The 26,997-nt window shown below is 36.6% G+C and overlaps 1 protein-coding gene across 1 annotated transcript in view; it reads left to right on the top strand.

Annotated features, from left to right (window-relative positions):
- Positions 1-26,390, top strand: part of SKAP2 (src kinase associated phosphoprotein 2) — a 167,746-nt gene extending 141,356 nt beyond the window's left edge. The window contains exons 10-12 of the mRNA XM_058527499.1: positions 6,944-7,021; positions 12,566-12,678; positions 26,289-26,390. Of these exons, the coding sequence (XP_058383482.1) occupies positions 6,944-7,021; positions 12,566-12,678; positions 26,289-26,381 (284 nt within the window). The 3' untranslated portion in view covers positions 26,382-26,390. The remainder of the gene's footprint in view (positions 1-6,943; positions 7,022-12,565; positions 12,679-26,288) is intronic.
- The last annotated feature ends 607 nt before the right edge of the window (positions 26,391-26,997 follow it).

The following is a 26,997-nucleotide window of genomic DNA, read 5'->3' as shown; positions in this document are numbered from 1 at the left end:
AATTTAAAAAAAAGAACTTATATGTAGCAAACTATAATTGTACCAAAAATCCAGAGCTGGATAGAGGTTACTATAACTGAGAAATACTTTAATTTGGACCTTCTTGGGATAAACGAATTTAAATATTGTAGAATTTATTATAAATTTTAATTAAAAAGCTAAGAATTTGAGCTTGATAGAATAGTTCGAAGAATTTTGTGTTATAACATATAGTGAATATAATATACTGGGACAAGAAGGAGACACATTTCATAATTTCCCCGTGTCTGGTGTTCTTTAGAAGTAGGATCATTTTCTGACTCAGTCGCTTCTGACTGACAGAATCTGGCTTCTTAAAACCTTATTTTTAACTTATGTGCTTTCTTTGCCTGTCATAGTTGACTGTAAATGATCAAGTCTATATAAGACTGCCCCTGAGTAGAGAAGTGCATCTAGAGCAGCAGAAGATTTTTTCAGAAATGTCTGCAGTGCGTGTTGCATAAAAGGCAGTGCAGGGAGAGAACAGCAGGGTACAAGTTGCATGACCTTGGTCCAGTCATTCAGCACGCCCGTCCGGTTTCCCTTTAATGAAAGAAGGAAGTTGAACTAGATTATATCTAAAGTTTCTTTCCCTTCTAAGATTTCCCCTGATTCTGTCAAACGAGATCCTCGTTTGAATTTGAGTTTTTTCCCAACATCTCAACCATGATGTTAACAAGTTTAATATCTGTGAAAAATCATTATTTTTGCATTTTCAGATTTGTGTTTAAATTATTAAATTTAATATCATAGTACAGAAATTTACTGTAATCTAATGGCATTCCTTTTTGCTTTTTAAGTGCAATGATAACCTTTTCATATCAAACTATAAGAATAGAAGATCAAGGTTGAAAATTAAATTGTATGATTGAACAACTATTGCTTATTTAGTTGCCTTTTATATCATATTAACCTTCTTGGTTGCTAAATTAATAAATGGTTGCAAAACACCTAGCTCCTAAGATAATGAACTTGATACTGCATGCTAGTTGTGTATTTTTTTTTCCCTGAGAAATCTGATTATCTCATTGTCCTCCCCAAACGCTGTTCAAAGTGCTATGGGATAGACATTATTCTTTCTACTTTGCAGAGCTGACACTGAGAATTAGAAACAGTGTCAAGGTTACATGAGTAACTAGAACTTTAACAATAGGCCCCAGTTTGCCTAATTTCCAGGAGAGTAAACATGACTCTAAATAGGCCATTTCAGTCATATTTATCTTTCTGTTCATTTTGAAGTTTGTATAATACTAAAAGGCACATGCTTCTGTCTTTATAAAAATATATCTTTTATTGCTGTAAAATGTATGTCAGTCTATTAAATAGGTATAAAAATTCTTTAGTAGTGTCATTTTTAAGTTACCAGTAGTCCAGGATTTATAGGCCCTTAAAGAGCTCACTTTCCTCATTGTCATAATTTTGAATTCCCTGGCCCATGCCCCTTGACTCTACTCTTCCACTTTTCTAACCCTTCTACCAGCTTCGTAGCTTGCCCCAGGTCTTGAGAGAGAAGAAGGGGTGAGGTGCCATTTGTGTAAATCCTTCCCATTTCTCCCTCTTTTACATTGTACTGCTAGGACTGGCCAGAGGTATCTTTGGTTCCCTGTCCCCTCTGTACCATCTTCTCCCACTTGGGCATCTTGCTTGCAGCACCCTGGAGCCTGAACCCTTGATGAAATGTGCAGGATAGCCTGGTGCTCTGAAATGTAGGTGAACTTCTTTCAGATCTTTGTGTGTGGCAAGACTCACCTTTATGGTATACGTTTAAACATGTTTTTCTTATTGAAATTAAGTTAGAAAGAAAAGCTGGCTGGCCTAGAAATAAATCCATTTTCAATTGTGAGTTTCATTAGCGACCTTTACAAAGTATCAAATGCTGTGTGCAGGCTGTAGGGGCAGTTGAGTGTGTGGAACCTTAGAGTGGGGAAGAAGAGCTGGGAGAATAGAAGATGAATGTTTCCTGCATCCCAACTTGAAATTCTGTTTCTAAACCATCACTAAAAGGGTTACTTAACCTGGGATGTGTTGCAAATACAACGCTATGGTAGCATAGAACCTACCCACTTATGTGAATGTTTTCCAAGTCCACAAACAGGCAATATTCAAATGAAATTTTAGAAAACAGTCCATCTGTAAACTGAAGATTTTAATGAAAATGAAGAAAGGTCTATGGCTTAGAGCTGGGGCTTTAGTGGCACATGGGAAAGTTTAAATCCCAGCTCTTGTTTGGACTGGATGTGTGAACCTGGACAAGTTATTCAAGCTCTGTAAATTTTATTTTTGCATCCATAAAATGATGATAAAAGTACCTATTATTACCATATAGAATTGTTATGAGGATTTGGTTATAAATGGATATAAATGCATATAGTATGAACATTTAAGCAAGAAATATTAACTTTTCTTGAGAAAAATAAATAGTCACATAATCAAATGAAGCTTGGGCAGGTAGAGATCTAAACCCAACCATTTTCTCAGAGCATGACTTTTGATTCTGTGATTATGTCTTTTAAAATACATTGTAATAGTAGAGCTGTTTCCCGAAGGTGTTTAGTGAGAAAGGTAATCATTGTGTGAGTCAAAGATTTTCTTATGTTGTCTTCCCCTTCACTCTGGAAGACATGACAAAATCAGTCCTCAGCCCTGATGTGCACATCACACACCCCATTTTGGTGCTAACAAATTAGCCTTTTTCAAATAATGTCAGCTGCACGTGTCATTTGCTTATCACTTTTCTTTTTTGGTTATTTATCCTTAAAAAAAGAACATTAGTAAGCCAGAGATAGCCGTTTTGCAAAAACTGCATAGCTAGACAGATTTGTGATCCTTATTAGGGTAATAATCCATCTGTTATGGAACTGAATCAATTTGTAAATTAAATTGATTAATCTAGCAGGAAAAAAAAAAGGGTCTTGCCTTTTCCCACAGTAAGCATTTCCTCAAATGCTAGTCATCCTAAAAGATTTGGGAAGACTCAGTTCCCTGCTATTCTTCCTCTTTTTGCTCAACTCGGAAAGAATGCTAAATATCTATTAAAAAGAAGAGTGAGAGTGGAGTTCAAGGTTTCAGATTCTATGGGGTCTGATGGCTCCTGGAAGTTTCGTATTTTTGACAGGGTTTAATGTTAAAGCCTTTTGATGACTACCAGAACATTTCTAATATTCATTGGTTAGTTTAGTAAATATATAACTATGTTTGAATTATCTTCTGCAATTAGTTCACTTCACTGTGATTTTCATCTTGTCTGATCAAAAAACTCTCCTGATGATTCTCTAACAATGTGTGATTGGAATAACAACTTCACATGTTGAAGAGTTTTGTGCTGTAGCTGAGAGGCATGTAAATACAAGCTGCTTATTTGCAAGAAGCTTCCAGATTTGCAATATGATTGCTATGGAAACCACATAATGAAAACCTTATAACCATCTGTGTGGTTTGATGGATTTTACTGCATAGCTGAGCTGTTTTTGTTTACTGTTATTAAAATGTTGAATGGAATATATTAACCCACAAACATTGACTATTTGAGGTATTAATTAGTGTTGTATAATGACATCGTGCCTCAACACCAAAGTAAAATATGTTTAATAATAAACCTAAATAAAACAACATGTGTGTATGTTTCTAATATATTGTGAAGGTGATTATTGCCTAGAATTTCGATCACTTGTCCTTATATATTTTTTGAGTGGTGTGGAGAGGTCTGCTCTGTTAATAAATGAATATAGCAGGATTTATTTTCATGATTTTTGAATCCATTTGTTCACCCAGTATTTATTGAACATCTCCCTTGTACCAGATTCTATTCAAGATTCAGTCTGAGGTTTTTTTCCCTAAAATTAAAAAAAAAAAAAACACCAAATTTGATTTTGTTGTCTTTTATGTGGAAGCTGTTTGTATTGTTAGCCCAAGATAAAATGAGTTGTTTGAATATTGTTAACAAAAATTGATGTATGAAACATAGAAGGCTTTGACCTAAAAATATCGGTACTAGGTTTGAAAAGGAGAAAGGAAGAGTTTTTAATGAGCATCTCAGCCTCTAAAATACTGCTTATTAAGAATCTCACGCGGATTTCAGTTTGGATACTTCATAGTAAATATTGATACTTATGTAAATATTCTTAATATTGTTATTCTGGTAATTTAAGAATCTATTGCGCCAGTTATAGGCACTTAAATTTTAATAAAATAAGAATAAATTCATAGTACTAAATTCTTCTTAATTCATTGTTGACTTTGCCAAGAACAGAGTTTTCCCATCTCATTATTGTAATTAGTTTTTATGATATATCAACACTGACTTTGTGAGTCTAAATCGCATAGTCTCTTCTTCAGAGCCGAGAATAGTGCTTCCTATGTTGATGTGGCTGTGGCTTTTGACTTGAGGACAAGTGCCCTTAACTATTTTTGAATTTACTCCTTACTATTGAATTTGTGACCAAATGGAAAGAGAGGGAGTGCTGGGGAAAGAGAAAGTATGAAAAGTAAGGAAATCTTTCTCCTTCACCTTTTAAAAAATTAGCTATCTGTAAAATGAGAAGCTTGGACTAAATAACTGTAAATGTCCCTAATACCTTTAAAATTTGTATGAAAACACTCTATTAACCCATTTATGATAAGTAGTCCTTGAGGTTTGGCATAAGTGAGATAACTGCCGTTGAAGAGAAAAGAGACAGGATTTAGTATTAGACTTTTTATTAGTTTTTCTATGTATTACTTACTATTTGATTGAACCATATCAAATTGCCAACATTAGGTTCAACTTAATATGTATAAAGTGCCAAATATTTCCAGCTGTTTCTTATATTGGAGCTTTCATTATTTGTTTGAATTGAGTTACAAAAATTCGAAACAGTTATATTTGTCTTGTAAGTACAGTAACTCTCAAGCTTGATTTAAATGCTGATTTTTATTAATCACCACTTTAAAATTTGCCTGAGACTTCTAAATTTACGTCTGCAGTTCTGACCTCTCTAACAAACTCTCCAGTTAGACCCTGGACATTTCCTATGGGTTGCCCCACCAGTATATTAAATCTCTCATGTCAGAAACACAACTCCTTGTGTTCCCTCAGCAAGATAGCTTATCTTGGCTATTCTCTTTTTGGTAATGATGTTCCCATTTCCCAGTTAACTTAGCTCAAAACCTGAGTCATCTTTGATTGCTCTTTTTTTTTCCTTTAGCCCTCCACATCCAGTGAGGCACAAAGTTTATCGATTCTAGTTCCTTGACCTCTCATGACCATCTCCTTTCCATTTCCTCTGCCCCTTCAGTTCAGGACTTCCTTCCCCTTTAGCTAGGCTCCCAGTGGTCTCTCTCCCGACGCCCCTCCTCCAGGCTATCTGGGACAATGAGATCAGATGACCATTCCTCAGCATGGTTTTAGTCCTGCCCTTACTCCGCTCAAAAATCTTCAAAAATTGGTGGGCTCTTATTGCCCACCAAATTAAAGTCTGAAGTCCATAGCAGGATGTCCCTTCAACAACTGGCCCAAACTACTAGCATTATCTTCCATCTTGCTCTTCCCTGAGGAGGACCACATTCTTTAGCCAAAATGAATGAACTGGACCTTGTTCTTTTGTTCATGCCTCTCCCTCTGCCTGGAAATTTCCTCCTTCTATCTCGCCTTATTCAAATTCTCTCCATCCCTCACAGCCTTCATGATGTTCCCCAGTTGATGGTTTCTCCTCTGCACTCCTGCAGTACCTTGTGCCTCACATGGCAGGTTTTATGCCCCTTTTCCCATTTTTCTTTAGATCCTGTCTTCTATCCCACCTGAAGGCAGAAGCTCCCTACTATCCTTGCCTCCCTGGTAGAACCTCTCTCTCTTACAGGTAGTTAATACTCAATGAAGATTTATTGGTTGAATTATTTAATAGTCATAACAGCTATACTTATATATTTTGCATATTTTTCTTTAAAGTTTTAGATTTTTCTTGAAATTATGATTCTTTTTGAACACAGTTTTTCTTTGGCATGCCATTTCATTTGTATGTCCAGCTTTAAATATTTCTAAATTGTATATGAATCCATAGGTGAGGAAAGTGGTAATGTAATAAATATTTCTTTGATTTAAAAGAATTAAATAGTCTCTTGACTCTGTTTAAAACTCTTCTCATTTAATTTTATCATATGTCTTCTATAACTTGAAGGAATGTGATGGGAGAGTATGGAAATAATATAGGTGAGGCACTGAATATATGCAGGATGGAGAACATAGACTATAATCACAAACCTAAGTTTGAAGAACAAACATTGGAAATTCTCAATTTCCAATGAATCTCAATTTACTCGTCTGTAAAATGAGGAATTAAAAATTATTTACCTGTGATTCTTAACATCTGCTATAGTGTATGACACATAGTAGGTCCTCAGTATGATTTGGGGGAATCACCTTGAAGGGTGAGGGTCCTTCTAGTGTCCTCCTGTGAAGAACAAGTGAGAAAACATATGAAGTCTCTGATACCCAATAAATTACTTATAGATTAACTGTATTTTTATATCACATTTGCTATATTGGTGTTTTAGGGACCATGATTTTATCTTTGGTTCTCCTGCCACACTATAAATGTGGTCTATCCACATAGTGCTGGGTGTCATTTTACTGGATTTAAGGGCTTTTCTGAATTTAAGATTATTCCAGATGAATCTCTCTAAGCATTGAAAACAAAATATGTGAAGCGTTAGTACATATCACAAATTTTATCAAGCCAGCAAGTAAGGTTGCTGTTTGGAAATAGCTAGAGGTTTATTTGTTCAGCTTTAGATTATTGAAAAAGGAATGCGCATGTTAAGTGGTTTCATTCTTTGAAAAGGAATATTGATGTGTTATAAACTTCTAGTTTTGCTCTTAAAATGGGTTGAGTACTGTATTGTTATCCCTGAGGAAAACCTTCAGCGTGCTGTTTATGTTGTTTATTTACAGAAGAGGAAGAGGACAGTGCTCCGGTGAAAGCAGAGGAACAAAGGAAGATGAGTCAGGACACTGTTCATCCTCCCACAGGTAATGGATTGTGTAGCTCCCTGGGAAGGCTTATTTTGGTTTTGTTCACTTCCCTTTTAGCCACTTTCTTACTGCTCTAAAGACGTTTCCACAGGTCTCTGAAGTTGAATCGTTGGGTCTGGATACGTTGTGGCTGATAAGCTGCTTAGTCCCATTTAGGATGCATGAAAACCACTTGAGAAGGATTTATAAAGTAAGCCAATTTATACAAGGTATTCCTTCCTGAATTACTTTGTAATGACTCAATTAGCTTTCATTTCTGCACAAAGGAGATTTAGTTGCATAAATTAGCTTATCATCATTGAGGAAGTGTCACAGCTAAAGGACAGTTTATAGATACAACATGCAGTTGCTGTCAAACCTATAAGAATGTAATATAGACATCTGTGTATACTTTGTGCTTGAGCAGAACAGACTTCTGCCATTCAGAGACTAACAGGGGACAACAAGTTGCCCAGGGGACTGGCAATGTAGACATCTCTGAAAAGGTCAACTTGACACAGGCTCTGACAATCGACCCACAGCTCTGTCTTCTTTGATAAAAATCAGATAAACTTAAGACCGCTAATTGATCTGCAGCCTGTTTAAATGTTGGCCATGCATATCTTCATTGCATATGATTAATACAGAAAGCAAATGAATTGGGTAAGAAATGCCAGAGTCCAGTGACAGCAGCTTAAAAATTGGAAAAGGACACTGGTGGCCTAGAAGGCTAGGAAGGATATTCCCCTTATCCATTTCCACTTGGCACATGGCCCCAAGTACTAATTATGACTGAGACTGGAAAAATAACTACACATGCTATGTACAAAATCACGTGATATGGCCAACTTTTCTGCTGGTTGTTATTTCCAAATAGCAGGAGATAAACCGTATCTGTAGAGCAAGCATGAGGTTAGTTTTGATAAACTAGCAATTATTTTACACGGAAAGAAGAGAGAGACTGCCTTCTTATCAGGACTTTACACCTCTTCACAGCCACATGTCAGCTGGGGCAAGGTCTGCCATATCATCCCCATGTCCTGCAAAGAGCTGTAGTTGGGGGTCACCTTCCCCTCTCTGATATGTCCATACATCACTCTTTCAAGCTGTCAGAGGCAGGGTGGACAAGAAGTGTGTGTTCAGGAAGTAGCTTTCCAGAGTCCTTCCTACTGTGACATGTGGAAAGGAAACAGAGGCCTAATTTCCGGACCTCGACAGGAAAGCAGGAGCAGGTTGCTGCAAAAGGTTTTGATTTGCTTTTTTCAGAAAGGAAGTGAGGACGAAGTCATTAGATGGTAGCACTACAGTCTTTTAAAATGAAGCTATAAAACACTAAGGCTGAGAGAAACCTTGAGGACGATGTTCGACAGTAATTTACATATATATGTTTTATTATGTATCGTAAAGCTTCTGCCAAAAGCATGTAGTTTTCTTTTTTTAAATTTCAATGCAGGTGTAGAAGGTAGACACATACAGATATTCTTTCCACAAATATAAGTATTTTGGCTTAAAGCAATTGTATATTTCAAAAACCCTGTTAAGGTAACTGTCTCCCAAATTTTTGCCTTTGAGGGAAGGGAAAAAAATCAGTTTTTCCCCCAAGGAATGCAATGAGTAGATCTAGCTTTTCATGCAATAGCTATAAAGCACTGCAATAATTCTTATCTTTAGTGACATGAAATTCTTTTCAAGCAACAGTTTTAATGCTTTTGCATAGCAGTGACCTTTGCTCTCCCTAGGCTGTCAAAGATGTAACACTAGAAGTTTGTTTGCTGTGAGGGCAGTGAGTTGACAAGGGTATTACTATCTTGCTGAGCATCACATGACATGAACTTCTAACCTTACTCAAGAATGTTATATATTTTTCACACTGACTGATTTTACTTAAAAAAAAAATTCAGACTACTTTAATGTAAAATACATAAGCAAAAACAAAATTAATCTTATATTTCTACAAGTTCTTTCGTGTTCAAGCTTATATATCTTGCATGTCTATATTTTATATATAATAAAGATTCCGTTTGATTTTTTTGGACCTATTAGAATGTGCTTACCTTTCTAAAATAGTTTTTAAACCCGTAACACTAATGAAGGAGAGATTCTCCATTCTTATTTTTGTATGTTTCATCCATTGTCATCATATTTTTAAATCTTTTCATTTTTATAAAAGTAATTATCTCCAATGTTTAGTTTATACTTTCATAACAATTCTGTTATTGTTGCCCAATGATCTGTTTTTGTATGTTTTAAAAACAGGAGCAAGTACATCATTTAAATCCTTCACAGTCTGGCTAATTTGGAATGTTTTTTTCTTTCTTTCTTCCTTTCTTTCTTTCCCTTCTTTTTTAACCATTCATGCCTCTCAGGACAAGAAACATAATGAGGTGATTTTTTTTTTTTTGTAATTTTGAAACAATAGATCATGATGTGCATAGAATAGGAAAATTAATCCATGCAGTAAAGACAACTAAACGGACTTAATTTGTATTCAGAATGTATGCTTATCTATGGTTTATGACATTATGTTCCATCCTATTTTGTTGTTTTTAAAAAACGTATCTCACATGGATTATTTTTCAGCGGATAGGTGAACAATGTTAACTTTTGTGAGCCCACTGTCCTTCTGAGGCTTTTTCTTTGTTTAATGTTTTGTGTATGTTTAGCCAGACTTAAAATTTTTTGAAGTAAACTCGAGGAGCTTGCTGCGCTCTAAGGAACGAGATAATTCCTAATTTTTATGTCTAGAATTCATACCAAGAATTTTAGCATTACTTTCCTGAGGAGACTCAGGCTAATAAACACATACTGCCAGGTTCTCTCTCTCTTGTGATTCTTCTACTTTATAACTGGTATTGCATGCTGAAATAGATAGAATAGTAAATTGTATGTACATGTAGCTGTGTGACATAAACTACTTATTATTCTTAACAGAGCTCACATATGGGACACAGAAATGAGGTTGGTCTTTTGGTAACATCATCATCAAGATTATAGAAAGCACAGTAGAAAATGCGTCTTTTCCCCAGTATTGCCAAATCGCTAGTTCTGTTGCCTCCTTACAGCAGTGAGATGTAATGAAATGCTCATGATGCACATCTAGGGAGAGATGCATCTTGACACGGTGGGGGTCTCTCTCCCCCTCGTGTGCTCCTGTAACTCCCATTAGTGTTAATGGGAGTTTCACTAAGTGCATTGAGGGGCAGAGAGACCCCAAAGTGATAAGGATTATGTGTTCAAAATCACCATGTACTTTTCTTTTCCTTCCTTTTCCCACCTCCCCATCTCTTGAAAATCTATTGAATGAAAAACTGTTGTGAGAAAATCTGAAAAAGGAAAGAGCAGGCAGCCGGCTGGACAGCTGGGGAACCCACTGGAATGCTCTAGCTAAGCCAAAACTTCTACTCTAGTTTTTAGCCCAAGTTTTGTTTCCTCAACCTTTTTGGATCGAGCCTAGGGCTGAGCAGGTTGGGGAACACACAGGAGCCTCAACTGGGGAAAGCAGCTAGTTAGCTCCTTTGACCCCACCCCTACCCACATCCCCTGAGAGTGACAGTGAGGGAGGCCTTGCCTGTGAAGTGACATCATCCTCTCTTTGCTCTAATTCCTTGACTTTTAAACTGACACTGACGGACTGCATGGGGCACCACATTTGACCTATTTAGCAGTTGATTTAATCTGACTAGAATGTTTCAACTTCTAAATCTCTATTTGTCTAAATAAGTGGTTTTTAAAGGAAATCAGTCACTTTATTATTAAGTAATTTTTTCCAAAAAAAAATTTGATAACGTTTGGAGTGATCTGTCCAGCCAGAGTGCCCTCTAGTGTCCATTTATAGAATTTACTTAATAGATGCTGTGGGGGGAAAAAGGTCTTGAAGGGTGGCAACAAGCATTGTTAGTTCTTGGTTGGATTCCCAGGCCTGTATACATCCGTGCTGGTGTCAGTGATGAGTGCTCCAATGCCAGAGTGCAGGAGTCAATGAGGTGTCTGTCTGTCTTTATCCCCCTCCCTTCCTCTCTCCTTCCTTTCCTCCCCCCTCCTGTTTTCCTTACCTCCCTCTCTCTCTTTTTTTTAATTCTTGGAAAACAAGAGAAAAAAAAATATATTAGGAGGGTTTAGCTAGGTTGTGTATTTTAGTCCTTGTTTATTTTCTTAAAAGTATAATTGTAAAGTAGCATCTTACTTCCTAAATATTCAGACTGCGTATTATTCAGATTTTCTTTTTGACTTTAAAAAAATGTTTCAGAGATTAAAGAGAATTTTAAAAATTTCTAATAAACTTAGCACTTTGTATAAATCACAAACTGTGTGTAATAAGATGAACACCCTAATGACACGCTAATGTGACTAGTTGTGTTGGAATTGCCAAGGAGCCTGCTGTTTGAGGGCCATATAACAAAACTGAGATGACAACCCTGATCCAGCATGTGTCTCCACAGTTATCCCCTCAGAATTCAAAGATGACATTCCAGTGATGGAAGTTGTCAGCACGTATATGTTCTGCCTGGTTAGTGAATTCACGGACATCTTATTGATATTACTTGCATTCTTTTTGCGTTAACTCATCAAAACTCAATTATCGTGAAATTAAAAACAGGAAACCGTTCTCAGTGTAACAAAAGCATCCAGTGTATTTAACTCTGTGCTGTGTTTCAGGAGACCCACATTGTATAAGTGACAAAGCATTTATTACCCGGTTTATTGTGGTATTACGGAGTGGAGAGCGCTAAATGATCAATCAGTTAATGGTCTGTATGGCAGTTTGAGCACATCACATCCATTGTGCTTATGCTGTTAGAAGGATGAGCTGATAACGCCAGTGTATGTTGCATGTTTATTCAGAGCCTAATGTCCTAAACTAGGGCTGACAGAACTCTTGAAAAATGCAGCTTCCACGTTGGCAATTTCAAAGTTGCTGAAACATTTTAGAAATAACTTTGAGAGGCTTTGGGTACAAAAGTCCCCAAAAATAAGAGTTAGAATTACCCTTTATATTATTTCCACTTTATCTTCTTCCTTTTACCAGATTTAGGTTTTAGAATTTTTTTTTTAAATTTTGTTGCCTAGTTTGGGTTGTATTTGTACTTTAGCTCCTTTATTATTATTATTTTTACGAAGTGTCCCAAATTTTGTAAGCTGGTTATTTCACAATGTGTTTGTCACATCTCGTGGATGTTGCTCATTATGCATTGTGGCTAACTCATCTTCAAAACATGTTGCAAGTGGGCTTAGGTTCGTTGTATAAAATAAGTGGGAAGTAACTTTTAGGTGCTGGTTGGATGAGAACACGTTGCAATTACAGGTTTTAGATGAAAACAAGAAAGGGAGAGAAAGAAAAAAGAGACATTCAAAATCAGATCTTTTTGAAAATGGTCCTTAATTAGGTGATAGTAAGAAGTAGGATTCTTGTGTGGATGTAACAAAATGTTCTTTGAATCAGGACAGAATGTTTTTAGACTATTTTGTTGGTTTGGGGTGACCATTTAATTTCTATTGGTTCATTTTTAAATGAGGGCCCGTTATAAAAAACTCTAACCCATATTTTCTCTTTCTTCTTCCTAGGAGATAAAAGCACTGATTATGCTAATTTTTACCAGGGTTTGTGGGACTGCACAGGAGATTTTTCTGATGAGTTGTCGTTTAAACGTGGCGATGTGATTTACATTCTTAGCAAGGTAAGCAGATATCCCAAAATGACAACTGTAAAGGGTGAATACAAAGCTAGATTCTTATGCCTTTGGATTTACAACACTGGGGAAAAATGCCAATTGGAATTCTTCTAGGTCCTTGTTAACAATCGGGAGTTCACAATAATTAATTATTTTGTCAAGTGAAATATAATCAAATTTTAAACAGAATCAGATAACAGGATTCAACTTAACAGTGTGTTTACCTATCACTTCAGCCTTTGGCTTACATCCACACACTGCCTTCTCCAGAAACAATATCCTTATGTGAAAGTTAACATTGTAAGGTATTGGGTTATTTATTATGTTTTTCTTTCCTCTTCCTTTTTATTCTTCTGTGTGCTTATTCTGATTTTGTCTGCCATTCACCACTGGAAACACTGTGTTTATAGAAGAAGTTTTTCATCTTTATGTAAATATATCGGGTGTTCCGACAATTTAAAAGCAATGCTTTTCTATTCAGACAAGTTTAGGTAATTTTTTTAAGTTTAACATAATTGTATTTGTAAACATAATAGCAAAGTACGTTGCTATGAACTCATCTTTATATATACAAAAATCATGTCTCTGCCTCTTAAGATACTGGATTATTCAAAATCTTTCTGTCCTTAGATCTAAGTCAAGTCCCTTAATGTGATTACACTTCCGATGATGTGTGTGAGCACCCTTAATTTTCATATTTTAACTTTCCCTACTGTGTTACGGAGATTAAAAAAAATTAATAAAAATATGAGGCTATTTTAGAAACATGATGTATGGAAACTATTTAAATATAAGTAGGGAAATGTTATAAAAATCGTAAGTCTAAGAGTTTACTGTGGTTTCCTGATTAGAGAAATATTTTGGACTTTTAAGAAATGTCGTATGACTTGTTAGAAGAAAATTTTGAAGTAAAGTCACTTACTGAATTTTAACACTAATTGCCATAAAATCATATTTAACACTGGTGCATAAAATCATAACACAGAGAATCATAGAACATTTGAGTGAGGAGTCTTAGGGATCGTGTCTCTATTCTTAGTTTTACAGATAAGGGAACTTGGGTCAAGAAAGTGCCGAGCCAGTACTTAACCCGCACCGGGGCTTTCCACTCTATTTTTCTCTTGAGCTTGTATCTGTTTTCCTTCCTTCTTTCCTCTCTCCCTCCCTCCCTCCCTTCTTTCCTTCCTTCCTTGTGTTGAATTTGAAACCATCATAAAGTACCTACAATGTGCCAGGGCCCATTCTAGGCACCAGGAATCCAAAAGAAATAAGGTATAAGCACTTGTAGATGATCGGGGAAAAAATACTTAGTAAATAAGTATAGCCAGCTGTGCTAATTGCTAGTTGAGATGCCCAAAGCTAAGACTTGTCACTTATTTCTCTCAGTCTTCTGTTCATTAGTATGGGACTTTTTTTATAGAAAGAAGCTTTTAGTTCTTAGAAGCTATAGATAGTCATATCACAACTTGTGGATTAAGCCTATTATTGAGCATTTAATTGTCCTGAGTTAAGACAACAGCTTTTTGAGTAAATTACTTAATATAGAAAACAAACTGATTAGTTTCATTTCTTGACAAGAAATGTTCTTGGAATCATTCCTCAAATTTACTTAACTCACAGTTTCTTTCACCAATTTAGCTGCATTTAGCTGTATAAAATTAAGTCTGATTAGCTTCCATGTGGAATTTCAGATTATAGGGATAAATGGCATATAGCCATTATATTCCTATGGTAAAATATGAAACTTATGAAACCCATGTGGGTCTGTTCTTAAAGCCTTCTTTATGAATCAGGTTGTCTTTGTTGCTGAAAGCCTCTGAGTGCCAGCTTCCGGGAGAGGCTGTGAAGCAAGCAGTGTTCTCATAGGCGTGTCTCATTTCTACCAAAGCCTCAGAAAATCATTTGCTGTTAATATAAAATTAAAAGTACAATCATAGATGTGTATCATACTTCCGGGATTCTGGGGAAGGTCGTTCCTATTCTCCCAAACCTGTTTTGTGGAGACTGTAATTTTGTATGTGAAGCCTGGTCATAGAGCTAAGGTTAATGGTGGTCCAGCTCATAGGAAGAATATACTACCATCTAAAATTTCTAAATGCTATTATTTGGGTATGGGCTGATCAAAAATATTTCCCTGTCAGCCTTTCACAAGGCTTGAAGTTCCACCGTTAGCATCATTTCATGAGGGACCTTCTAGAGATGGGTATTTTATCTGGAGCTCATTTTGGTTTTTGAAAGAAGAGACAAGACATCTTAGCCAGCACATTATCACTATTGGCTGAATGATTAAATACTCATATTTACCCAGCTGTCAACCTAGTAAAATCAACCAGATAAATCTTGGTGAGGGTGAAAAGAAGGGGCACTTAGCTCCCCCTTGATGGAATTTGGACAGATTCTGGGCCACTGATGGGCATCTTGGCTGTTGGTTGTCGGGTTGCTTTGGGGCTCAGTATATGTTTGTGAAGACTCTTACTTCCCCACTTGGCTTTGTGCAAATTCAGATAGGAATCTCTGGAGACTCTCTAATTTTTTATTGGCTTGGTCTTCCATTTTTTATCAAGACTTTGGCAAACATAGACTATAAGTTAATATCGTAAATTTCTTTAATATGTGAATGATGACAGCAATTTGAATGCTTGGTATTATTCTAAATTCAGAACTCAAGGCCCTTAGTAAAAGAGAGTGAAAAATTGCTCAAAAGGGCTTGTTTCTAGATCAAGGTAGAGCTGATGTTGTATATAGATAGATTTTTTTAGAAAGTACAATTAGTATAGAAATCACTAGCATTGTTATGTGCCTAGAATGTGTTTGATCTTTCTCAGTTATATTTAGATTTTGTGGTGTTGAAATGAAATTTTACCATTTTAATTTATTTTTTACACCATCTAGTGGCTCAGAGTGAGTGGTGCAGGTAATTGCAGCTAATGCACATAATCAAAATGATGTCATAAATTCAACTTTAAATCTAGCTATGGGTTATTACTTTCCTATCTCATGTCAATAAAGTATTAACATTAATCATGAAAATTTTTTTAATCACTCTAAATTAAATGTAAAAATTGTATACATAAGGAAGAATACATTTTAAGGAATCTAACACAATATTTGTAGAGATATAGAAAATGTGTACTTTATAAAGAAATTAATGCTACAGCTTTTCTAATAAATAACACCATTTTAAAGATTTTAAAGAAATACAACTTGCTTTTCATACTTAACTGATCTATAATTTGCAATATTTAATTATCACTGTTTGATTTGATATACCTTCTAGAAGGTTGTCAGTTCTGAAAATACTCTTTAAAATAAAGGCAACACAAGATAGTTTAAGAAGAGATGCATTCTTTCAATATAAGTAAACATTTAAACAAATCAAGAAATAAATGGCACTCATTATAATAAAAAGTGTTTTAATTTTATAAATGTAATGACAGGAAAAGATTTAACTAGTTTGATAATTAGACTATCTTCATTAAAATTCACTGTAGAAATATAGTTTGATTTTAAAATTCAGTTTTCTTTTTCTGGTTTTTCAAGGCAGCCTTGATGGGGTGTCAGCTGTGCTTAGTCAGCCTGGGGGTGATTTATTTATCTGGGGCCTCTTTTGAGAGTTATACAGATCTTAGCTTTCTTTTTTAATTTTTAGTGAAAATCAAATGTTGCAATAAAGAAAGGAGTAGGCAGATACTCTGCCCTTCCTCCTTCCCTTTTTAACATTTTCAAATTAGCAACTATCATGTGACCCCTGGCTGAGCTAGGCCCTCCTTCAAAGTGTCTGGCATTTTCTTAGTTTTAACCTTTGAACTTCACTAATAATACATCTAAATACTGCTTGCCTAAAAAGGCAAGCCAGTAACTTTTTGCTTACAGTTCTTTTCATATGGGGTTGCTGCAGTTTTTTATGTGTTAAAATAAAACACTTTATATACTTCAATAGTTCAGTGGAGATTTAGAAATCCTCCCCCCCCACCCAAAAAAAGATGGAGCACATTTACAGGGGTGGATGAAAGTGAAATCTGTAATTTTAATGACAGCTGCGTTGTCAGTGAATTAACTCTGAAACATAAGGCCTGGTTTGAGATTCGATAGTGGAAAAGTCGTATTTGAGGTAGAAAATCTTTTATTTATTTATTTTTTAGGAATCAGGTTGTTTCAGGCTAAATTCTTTCACTAGTTTGCATTTCAGTTTTATTACCACCTTAAACATGGACATAATATTGTAGTTAATAGTCTTTTCCTAGAACCGTGTTTGTGAAATTTTATAATTTTAGTAGCAGGATCCAGGTTATATAGCCATAGGTGTTTTCCGTAGCTCTGCATACCTCTTTGGTTATGGTATTCTACTTGCTGTTCTGGATTTACATCTTCTATTAGTTTATCTTTCAATCTCTACTCATCGGTAAATTGCTAACTGCATTCCTATTCTTACTTTTAAAGCAATAAATTATTTTTAGAGACTTAATGACAGAAGAGCTCTGCTCCAGCAGGAAAGAGGCCCGCTACTGTGGCCGGTACTAACAGAAAAATGAGCGAGTTCAGAATCCCGGAATATTTTATCTAGTCTAGGGCACATGCGACCTGAGCTTTGCAGCTTTTTGAGAAATTTTTTATTAAGTCAAAAACAGAAAATGTAGGTTGACGGTACACGGTATTATATATACTAATATACAATAAAAGAGCATTTTTTAAGTGTGTATGGGTTGGGGTTCCAAGCATCGCCTCCTTTTATATTTATGTTGGTGACTGTTTCCGGTGACTGGTGGATTGTGGCTGTCACTGACCGTTTGCTTCTCATTGTGAAGATGTAAAGATTCAGTTACTAGGGCTTTTTTGGCCCCAAACCTACCAGAAAAATAAAATGAAATGCAAGTCTTGCTGAGCTCGACTGGCAGAGGGAAGCACAGAGTTACTTTTTAGCTCTTATAGTTTTTCCTTTGTGACCATCTGACCCAGTGTGCCACAAATAGCATAACCAACTGCCGAAGAGTATCTAGGACATCTCAATATAGGACACACGTTGTGGACGCTAAGCTAGTTCCCAAAATGTCATTCTGTCCTGTAGGCTTTTGGGAAGGAGGAGGAGTATTTGTACCTGTGATTGCGTTTGTTTGGGTCTGATGGCATTTAGTTTCTATGCTGTCAATGTGGGGATGCTGTGGACAGTGAAGCATGAACCAGGGCCTGCTACCTAGCACCCACCTCTCCCGAGTAGTGATAATCTGTTTATGGACACGGCAACACCTCGCAAGATGTTCTGGTTCCACTCGTGGGACTCCTCTTGTTATCTACGTGCGAACGACACGCTCGAGTCCTTCCCTGTTTTCTCTTACATAAAATGGAGGGAGCATTCCAGGAAAATGTTGACAGATGAAAAGTGAAGGTGCTGAGAGGAGGCAGGCTGGCAGGCTGGCAGGCTGAGCCCCTGCAATGACTTGAGAGGTAGAGGATGAGGCAGAAGGTGATGTCAGAGAGGCAAGGTGAGTGGAGGTGGCAGTGGAGGGGCTGCTACAGGCTGTAGGGCCTAGGTGGTTTAATTCCCCAGGGAATAAGCAAAGGTTTGCTGGAAGCAAAACAAAACAACCTTAAAGAAAGGCACTATGTTGCTAATTTTTTTAAAATCCTAAATTGAAAAATCCATGATCTCTTATACCCTTCTGTGCCTCCCTCCCCCCCAAAAAATCAGGAACCCCTTCAGTGTATGTATAGCATGTATAGCACACTTTCATTCTGAGATGTCTCCCTCTCATCCCTTTAAAGGTCAGATTCCTTTGGAAGAACAGGGTAGAGAACTGCTAATAATAATCAGATTGCCTTATGGTGTACTCCAAGATGCTCTATTTTTTGTTGCCCCAGTATTTTGCTACACCAATTAGTGGGAAGGGAGGGGGAGGGAATGAAAAAGTATTTGTTGCAGACCTACAATATCCTGGTTTAGGCACTCAATGTGCTCTCACTCATCTGATTCATAAGATAACCCTATGAAGTATATGGTGCTGTAATTTTGCAGATGAGGAAACTGATGCTCAGTAGGGTTATTATATAAATCCCCGAGGATACCTGCAAATAAGTACCTTCTCCTGGAATCTACGTAGATCTGACCCTAAAGCCTTTTCTCTTTCTGCTTTGCTACACCTAAGTGGGCCATGACTGGGATTTTCCATTTTTCTCTCTCTTAACCCTGAACTCCTTAAGGGGGACACTGTGTCTTAAGTATTTTTGTATCCCCAATACCTAACATTATGGCAGATAGATGTTTAATATGTGTTTATGAAAATACAGTTGAAAAGAGGAAATAATCCTGAACTTGCTAAAAGAATTTAGAATGATAGAATCATAGAGTTAGGGAAACCTTAGTGCTGGCCCTTCATTTTATAGGTGAGGAAATCTCAAGGCTTATCGTAATTGGGGAAAAATAAATAAAAGGCTAAAGGACAAAAGGATGACCCCTGTGGAGACCTTAAAAGACAGTGGAGTTTCTGCACTTGAGCTTCCAACTTGGCCCTGAGCTTCTTGGCAGCCCAACTGAAAGAGAGAGAGACAAGGAGCTAATAATTCCTTTTAATCATAGAGGAGGGATCTTGGCTTTTCCCAGCACTGGCTTCTAAAAAAAAAAAATTCTCACATGAATTTCTAGAATCTTCACTGATTATCTGACCTCAACAACTTTATATAATAAGTACAACAGTGGCAAATGATACCCTCTACAAAAAAATTTTATAGTAAATATAACAACAGATTTTATAAAGGTAATTCTGTGAAGGTCCAAATGTATAATTGTTAGCCTTTATTGATTTATGCTGAATCAATAAAGTAACTGGATTATTGTAGAGTCTCAAAGAGTAATATAAATATAAACAAACAAAATCATCCCTAAAGAACTTGGGGCTTGCCCAATGTCGCACACCTAGTTAGTAACAAAGCTGGGATGAGACTCTGGATCTTCTGAGAAAATAATCACAAGAATCTTGAGAAGGAGCTGAAAACTCAGCAGATTTTCCCTTGTGTCTGACACACTGTTTCTGCCTTTGCATGGTTCTGTCTTAACTTCTTCAATACTTACAATAAATTCAACTGAACTCATTTCTTGGAAGAACTGGAATTATTTGGTCCCAGTTCTGTAGGAGAGAGAGCTCTTTCTTTCTGCAGGTGGAATTTAGGCTCTTTAGACAAGGTACCCCATGTAGTGCATTGGAAAACACGGTGGGCAACAGCCACCTACTCCCACCGTGAGTAGGAGCAACACGCTGAGGACTGTGAAGCTAAATATACCTCAGAACAGATATTTGTTTAGTCATTACTAAAATTCTTCAAGTATGTCTGATATACACAGGGAAAGGATATTCCCGTTGGAAATTACACTTCTTAAGAAAATATTTAGGATAGTCAACTGGTGCATCATCCAGAATGAAGACAGAGTACGTTTCATCATCCAGGACACATTTATTGAACACCTTTTACACATCCTGCAGTGTGGGGCATACAGATTAAGTGTGACACATTGCCCTGATCTCTGTGAGTTTGTACTTTATTTTAGTTGAAGGGACAATACTAAAGTACATAAAATCCACTGAGGAATAAATGCTCAGCTTGAAATGAGAGATGTTAAGTATGGATTAGATAATTCAGGGAAAATTTCATGACAGCTGGGTAACTTGAGTTGGGTCTGAGTCGCTCTTGAGGTTGGGTGAGGGAGGGGAGAGGTTTCTTTGGGGAGGAAGCACCGCATGCAGAGGTAGGAATGAGTGCAGCGTAGAAGGTTGGACTGTGCAGTCCAGAGCAGCGAGAGAAGAATGTTGCTAGCAGGGTGGGAAAAAGCCAAGCAGGGGAGTTTGTAGTTAATGCGCTGGGGAGCTAGTACAAGTTCTTGAGCGGCAAATTGACATAGGCACTTTCTGGAAAGAACAGAGAGGCAGAGCTGATGATGCAACAGTCCAGGGTGAGGCGATGAAGGCCTGAACGAGAGTGGCAACTGTTGGAATAGAGAGGAGTGGGTGAACCTGAGTGGAATTAACTGAGTCGTGTATTGGTTGGTGAAATACACTGAGTACCAAGGCCACCCTCTGCTGAGCCTGACTTGATCTTTCTTTGCTTAATAGTATGTGCAAATCATCAGTCTGAACATCAGTTTTTACTATATGGTATTGTAAACATTGACTGTGTAGAAATTTGAATTAAATGTATCTTGACTCTGGAATATAAACTAAAATTTGTGATAAGAATTAAATTCTTACTATCAGCTTCCTTACTTATCCTTTGTCTTTCTTGCTTTAAAAATGGAGTGCACAGTGCAAGGAGAAAATAATAGTAATTTTTTTTTTTTTTTGTAAGGAAGACCAGCCCTGAGCTAACATCCGATGCCAATCCTCCTCTTTTTTGCTGAGGAAGACTGGCCTTGGGCTAACATCCATACCCATCTTCCTCTACTTTATATGGGACGCCGCCACAGCATGGCTTGCCAAGCAGTGTGTCAGTGCGTGCCCAGTATCCGAACCGGCGAACCCCGGGCTGCTGCAGTGGAGCACATGCACTTAACCGCTTGCACCACCAGGCTGGACCCAATGGTGATTTTTTCACTTAGAGTAGGTCCAAGTCACACCTGCATAGTAAATAATGAAGTAATGAGGTTGATTTCCATGAGCTGCTCAGAGACTTAGTGTCTTCAAGCAGGTCAGTGAATGGTGGTGTTCAGAGATTGTTAGTGTCAATTTCCTCATTTCACAGGTTAGGAGACTAAGATTCAAGCAGTTAATGTGTAGACAATAACAGTAAAATACTGAGGTTGTCAAGTTCCTATTGTGAGTTTTAAGAGAACCTTTTGAAACGATAGGTGGATGAGAAATGAAAGGGTTTTTATAAAGTTTCTGATTGGAGATAGTAAAAGGGAAGAGACTGAAGAGGTAGCCTTGAAGAAAGTATTTCTGTATTTTATTTTATTTATTTATTTTTTAATTTTTTTTTTTTAATTTTTTTTCCCCCCAAAGCCCCAGTAGATAGTTGTATGTCACTGCTGCACATCCTTCTAGTTGCTGTATGTGGGACGCGGCCTCAGCATGGCCAGAGAAGCGGTGCGTCGGTGAGCGCCTGGGATCCGAACCCTGGGCCGCCAGCAGCGGAGCGCGTCCACCTAACCACTAAGCCACGGGGCCGGCCCTATTTCTGTATTTTAAATAGTTATCTAGGGGCCGGCCCGGTGGCGCAAGCGGTTAGGGGCACGCACTCCGTTGCGGCGGCCTGGGGTTCGCTGGTTCGGATCCTGGGTGTGCACTGACGCACTGCTTGGTAAGCCATGCTGTGGCGGTGTCCCTTATAAAGTGGAGGAAGATGGGCACCGATGTTAGCCCAGGGCCAGTCTTCCTTGGCAGAAAAAAAAAAAAGAGGAGGATTGGCAGATGTTAGCACAGGGCTGATCTCCTCACAAAAAAATAAATAAACAAATAAGCAGTTATCTAGTTTTCATACTACTACAGTGTTTATGAATAATTTGAAAATACCACACTGAAGAGTTCAAAAACAATGGTAAAGTCCACTGGTTCTGAAGGTCAATGTAGTTTTATATTTTGTGAATAAAATTACCTTCATTTCCACAAAAGGCTAGCATGTTTTGAAGCACAGATGGATGTTTGGAGAAAGGACACATAGTCTTTTAACCTTTCTAACACCTGTTGATTTTAAACAGATTGGTAACTAACTTCTGAGAGGGGTTGTACATCACAGAATCTTATTAGTGTTTCAAGTTTCCGTTAAGGCACAGTTCTTTTACCATATGGTTTGCAGAAAGTGGATTCACATACTTGAGAAATGAAAATCATGGTGCTGACAAGGATTTTAGTAAATGTTGGGCCTTATTTAAGTGTAAAATAATACACCAGCAGAGAGAGAGGATTTAGTTAATGAGAAATGTGGACATATGTTTACTATTGTGTTGGATAAAGTCTCTGTTTCACTTTATCAAAACTCGTCCTTTTTTCCTGCCTTATTACATAATCACTTTAATTTATTGCTTAATAACTATTAATTGAGGCCTAAAATTTTATCTACAAAATAAAACAAAAACTGTTTTAGTGGTATGAAAATTGAAAACAGAAGAGTTAGATCACAGCCGTTCAGTGCTGCTTTACAATTATTTTTTCGGATTATTGGGCAAGTTTGGCTTTTTTGCTTCTTTGACTGCCATGTTACATTTTGCCTTGAAGCCATCCATTTTGCAGATATTGAATTTCTTTTGAGTACTATTTTTATACAGTAAGCATCACTACACCTCTGGATCTTGATAGCATTACGAAGGGAGGAGAAAGCAGCTTTGTGTTAGTAATTACCTAACATTGTCAGAAGCTGACTGCAGGCCTCTTTCTAGTGATAACAGAATAACCGCATAATGTAGCTTTATAGCACATGATTAATAGAAAATAATTACACGTCCTACAAAGGGATGCAATATTTCTTATAAATTGACTAGAATGGTTTCCTGTAGATTAAAGGACTCTTCATTATTTTATCAGTCCTCCTGAAGTACAGTCACTTGCCTATGTTAGCATTTCTGTTGATGTTAAGAGCCGAATAGGATGAAGGATCCCAGATGGCAGACCTTCTTGTACCTGAGATCGCATGTGCCATAAAGATGACATGATGCTTCCTAACCTTTCAGAGATTTAGATGGCAGCCTGGGATGGTTTTGTCTCTTTATTTTTTGTTTATTAACAAGGTAAGGTTTTTGTTTTGTTTTTTTTTTTTAATGACTCACCTGTGACTGTTAGAACAATACTATAATTAGTATGTGGACTGCAAGACAACATTGTATGGATTACATTACCTTCCACTGTAAGTAATATATCATTCATAATCACATTTGTTGAGGTGCGGCAGAGAAAGGCAGATTTTCTTCTTCAGAAGGAAACCTTGTATGATACTGAATCTTCAGGCTGAAGTTTAGAATACTGTGCTCCAAGAAGCATTTCATTCCAATTTATAGGTTGCAAATGGTTTAATTGGAATTCATGTTGCTCAGGAGGCTCATACAGAGGATGTAATGATAAAAGTAAAAGCTTCTGTGTTTGCAGTCTTGTCGACATACTCTCATGGCTGCAGTGTAAATCCATAAATTTGCCTACTAGATTTTTACCTCACCATATTCTATCTTACCTCTTAATTCCACACAGGAGTATTATATGGAATTCTTTGAGAATGTCAAGTAATAAACATTCTGGTTTTTATTTTTACCCTTTTCTGATTTAAATCTGTGATATTTTATGAAGTGTGTATTTCATTTGCTTTTCAATTATTTTAAATTAATTGAGTGAAGCACTTATTTCAGTCTAAAATTTTGTTTTTTCCTACAATGTTACTTGTAAGGGATTTGTTTACAGCTGAATAAGCTCCTCCCTGCTGTTTACTACTGTACTTTCTATTTAATGAATCTCGCCAGTTACCATCATGCAGAATTCTCTCAAGTGTGAAGTACATATGTCATTGGTCCATTGTTGAAGTGATTTGTTGGAAATCAATTTCTTATATTTGGATGTGAGTGAGCTTTTTGAGAGCAATAATATGCCCTTAATTAAGAGTACAGATTATAACCGAAGTGGACTATTATAAAGTGGTTTGTAATTTGAATCTAAGCACTGAAACACAGATTGAAGGCTATTCTCTGAAAGCAGGTTTAGGTCATAATATGCCTTCTCACTAAATGTGTTCTGTGTCTGCCATTTGGGGGGCTAGTGCCTTTACTCCTTCCAGATAATTGAAAAAATCTTAGATTGGCATTGGGTAAGAGCTTTCACCCTCAGCCTTACCCTCTTAACTATCCATTTTGCAATCTTACAGTGTAGGCCTTTGGCCTCTGAAAGGTTAAATACATTTGTTTTGTTAAGCATCAGACTCTAATTGTATTCATTGCCTTAAAAATTGAAAAGGGCAGTTTTATTAGGTACCTATTAGGATATAATGGTTGCTAATCATAGCTTTCAGTAAGTTGGTATTTCCTTCTGATAAATATATCCTACATAGATTATAGTCATCATCATTGAGTTCTGGGCATCAGACTATTTCTATTGCATAGATAGTTTTGTCCACTAAGTTCACACTATCAGTGAACTTTTAAAATCTTGAGTCCACTGCCTCAGAGCCAGAGCCGTGCCCTCATTAGAATAAGAAGGGCAGGATTAACCTTTCCCTCCTTTTCCTTCCACCTTATTCTTCTAATAAACCTAAATCTGATACATCCCACTATTAAAAAAGCATGCATAGATTTTAATCCTATAGTCTCTCTATTGATAGCTACATATCAATGTACACATGCTAATATTGCTACATTTGTATTGAAGAATTATATGATTTTTTTTCCTGATGGTCAGCAGCATACTAATCAATACAAATGTTAAGTCTGTGCCAGTATTAACATTCCCTCCCCACATGTAACTCAATATGCATATGCACATTTATCTACGACTCAGATGTTGGAATTGAATTACTTTGGGGATTGATTTTAAAAATTTATCTTATATGAAAAATTAAATTTGGGTCCTACAGTGCTTTTGCAGAGTATTGCTTTTGGAAGATATTATTCTTGAAACTTGTAATTCATTTTACTTTGTTTGTATCTCACTAAACATAAATAAATTTGAGATAAAAATACATTAGTCAATCTGGCAGACATATGAAACCGGTTACAGAGTGTTCGAGATGCCTAAAGCAGTGGTGTATCTGTCAATAGAGGCAAAGGGGAGAAATGGAGGTACAGGTTTATCTCACTTTGCAAAGTAAATGCCAAAGTGACTCATCAATCACTCGTTTTTACAGCTGGATTAATGTTTTGCCTTCATAACTTGAGATACTTTTGTTTCCTATTGATCTTCCAGTGCAAGGATGAATCTAACACCACCTTTACATTCCTTCTACCCATCCTTTATCTAATGGAGTTTATGATCAATAAAAGGAACGATAAATGCCTTAGGGAAGCTTTTTAAAAGAAGCCCTTTTGTGAATTGTTTTGAAAAGAAAAAAAAATTTTTTGCTGTTGTTAGTATTTCCTTATTCTCAAATTGATCTGTTTAAAATGTCTGTATTCATATATTAGATTTTCTTAAGAAGGGGCATACCTCAATATTCTAAATCATTTTGAGTCATATGAGTTTAACTAGGAATTAAGTAGTTTATTGTGGAAAAAAATAGTTCTATCCTTGCTAGATGATAAGCTTCTTGAAGGCAGAGATAGTATGCTAAGGATCCTGGCTGTAACCTTGTAGCTTCTGGCACTGGTGTTTGCATATACTAAACGGTGCCCCCAGGTTGTGTGTGGAGAGAGGCAGAGAGAGAGAGAGAAGGGAAAGGGGCCCAGAGAGCTGTACATAGTTTCATTTGCTAGGTTCTTATCGTTAAGTGACTGTTTCTGTGTTCTACACGGAGTAATAAACGGGCTTTGTTTTATACCTTAATTTAAATCTTTGCCTAGCAGCATTTTTAAAGTGTCCAGAAACAAAAAAGATTAAAATATTTCAATTTGCAGCTCAAGCTCTTGTAACTTTATAAAAAGAAATAACATTTCTAAGAAGTTGCATACAAACAACATTGTACTTACACCAGTCTAAAGGTTAATACTGCATATTGTTTTCAATTAGGAATACAATAGATATGGCTGGTGGGTAGGAGAAATGAAGGGAGCCATTGGCTTGGTGCCGAAATCCTACATAATGGAGATGTATGATATTTGAGAGTCCTGGGTAAGTACATTTTAATCCAATATTCTGTAATAGCTCATATGTTCTCTTGGTCTCTGTGTTAAGAGTCTTTGCTTTTTTAAAAGTCTTTGCAGTTTTCTGATAACACAAAGATTATGCTCCCAAATCATCTTCTTTTTTAAAAAAATCTGGTTTAATTTTAAAACTAAGTTCATAGAATTTACTTTGGAAATAAATAGATTATTTAGAGAAAGTCCCTTTGATACTGACCAGCTGTTTTCCCAGACTTCCTCTTCTTTAGTAAAATACCACTTTTATGGCCTTTCTGAGGAGCTGAATTGGCAAAATGTTGAGTAAACATTCATTTTTTCCTTGGCTAAAAATGTAATTTTTTTCCAAGCAGGGAAAAACCAACATTTCTACTGAAGAAAAAAATTAAACCACAACTTTCCCTTTCTGCCTGCAGAAAAAGAAGACTCTTCTGCTAGTCTGCAAATGCTTTGGATTGAGAGTCATCATGAAAGCATGAGTGACAGCTCATAACCTTTCTTTGTTTTGTTGACCATCGTTTGTCTTTGACTGTTATTTTATGCATTCATTATAATAGTAGTCTATTGTGAAATTAAATGAAGGATGTTAATGTAAATTA

Source organism: Diceros bicornis, chromosome 3 (genome assembly GCF_020826845.1).
Source record: "Diceros bicornis minor isolate mBicDic1 chromosome 3, mDicBic1.mat.cur, whole genome shotgun sequence".
Taxonomy (NCBI): domain Eukaryota; kingdom Metazoa; phylum Chordata; class Mammalia; order Perissodactyla; family Rhinocerotidae; genus Diceros; species Diceros bicornis.
The sequence above is the reverse complement of the archived record's forward strand: the minus strand, read 5'-3'. Positions and strand labels throughout refer to the sequence as shown.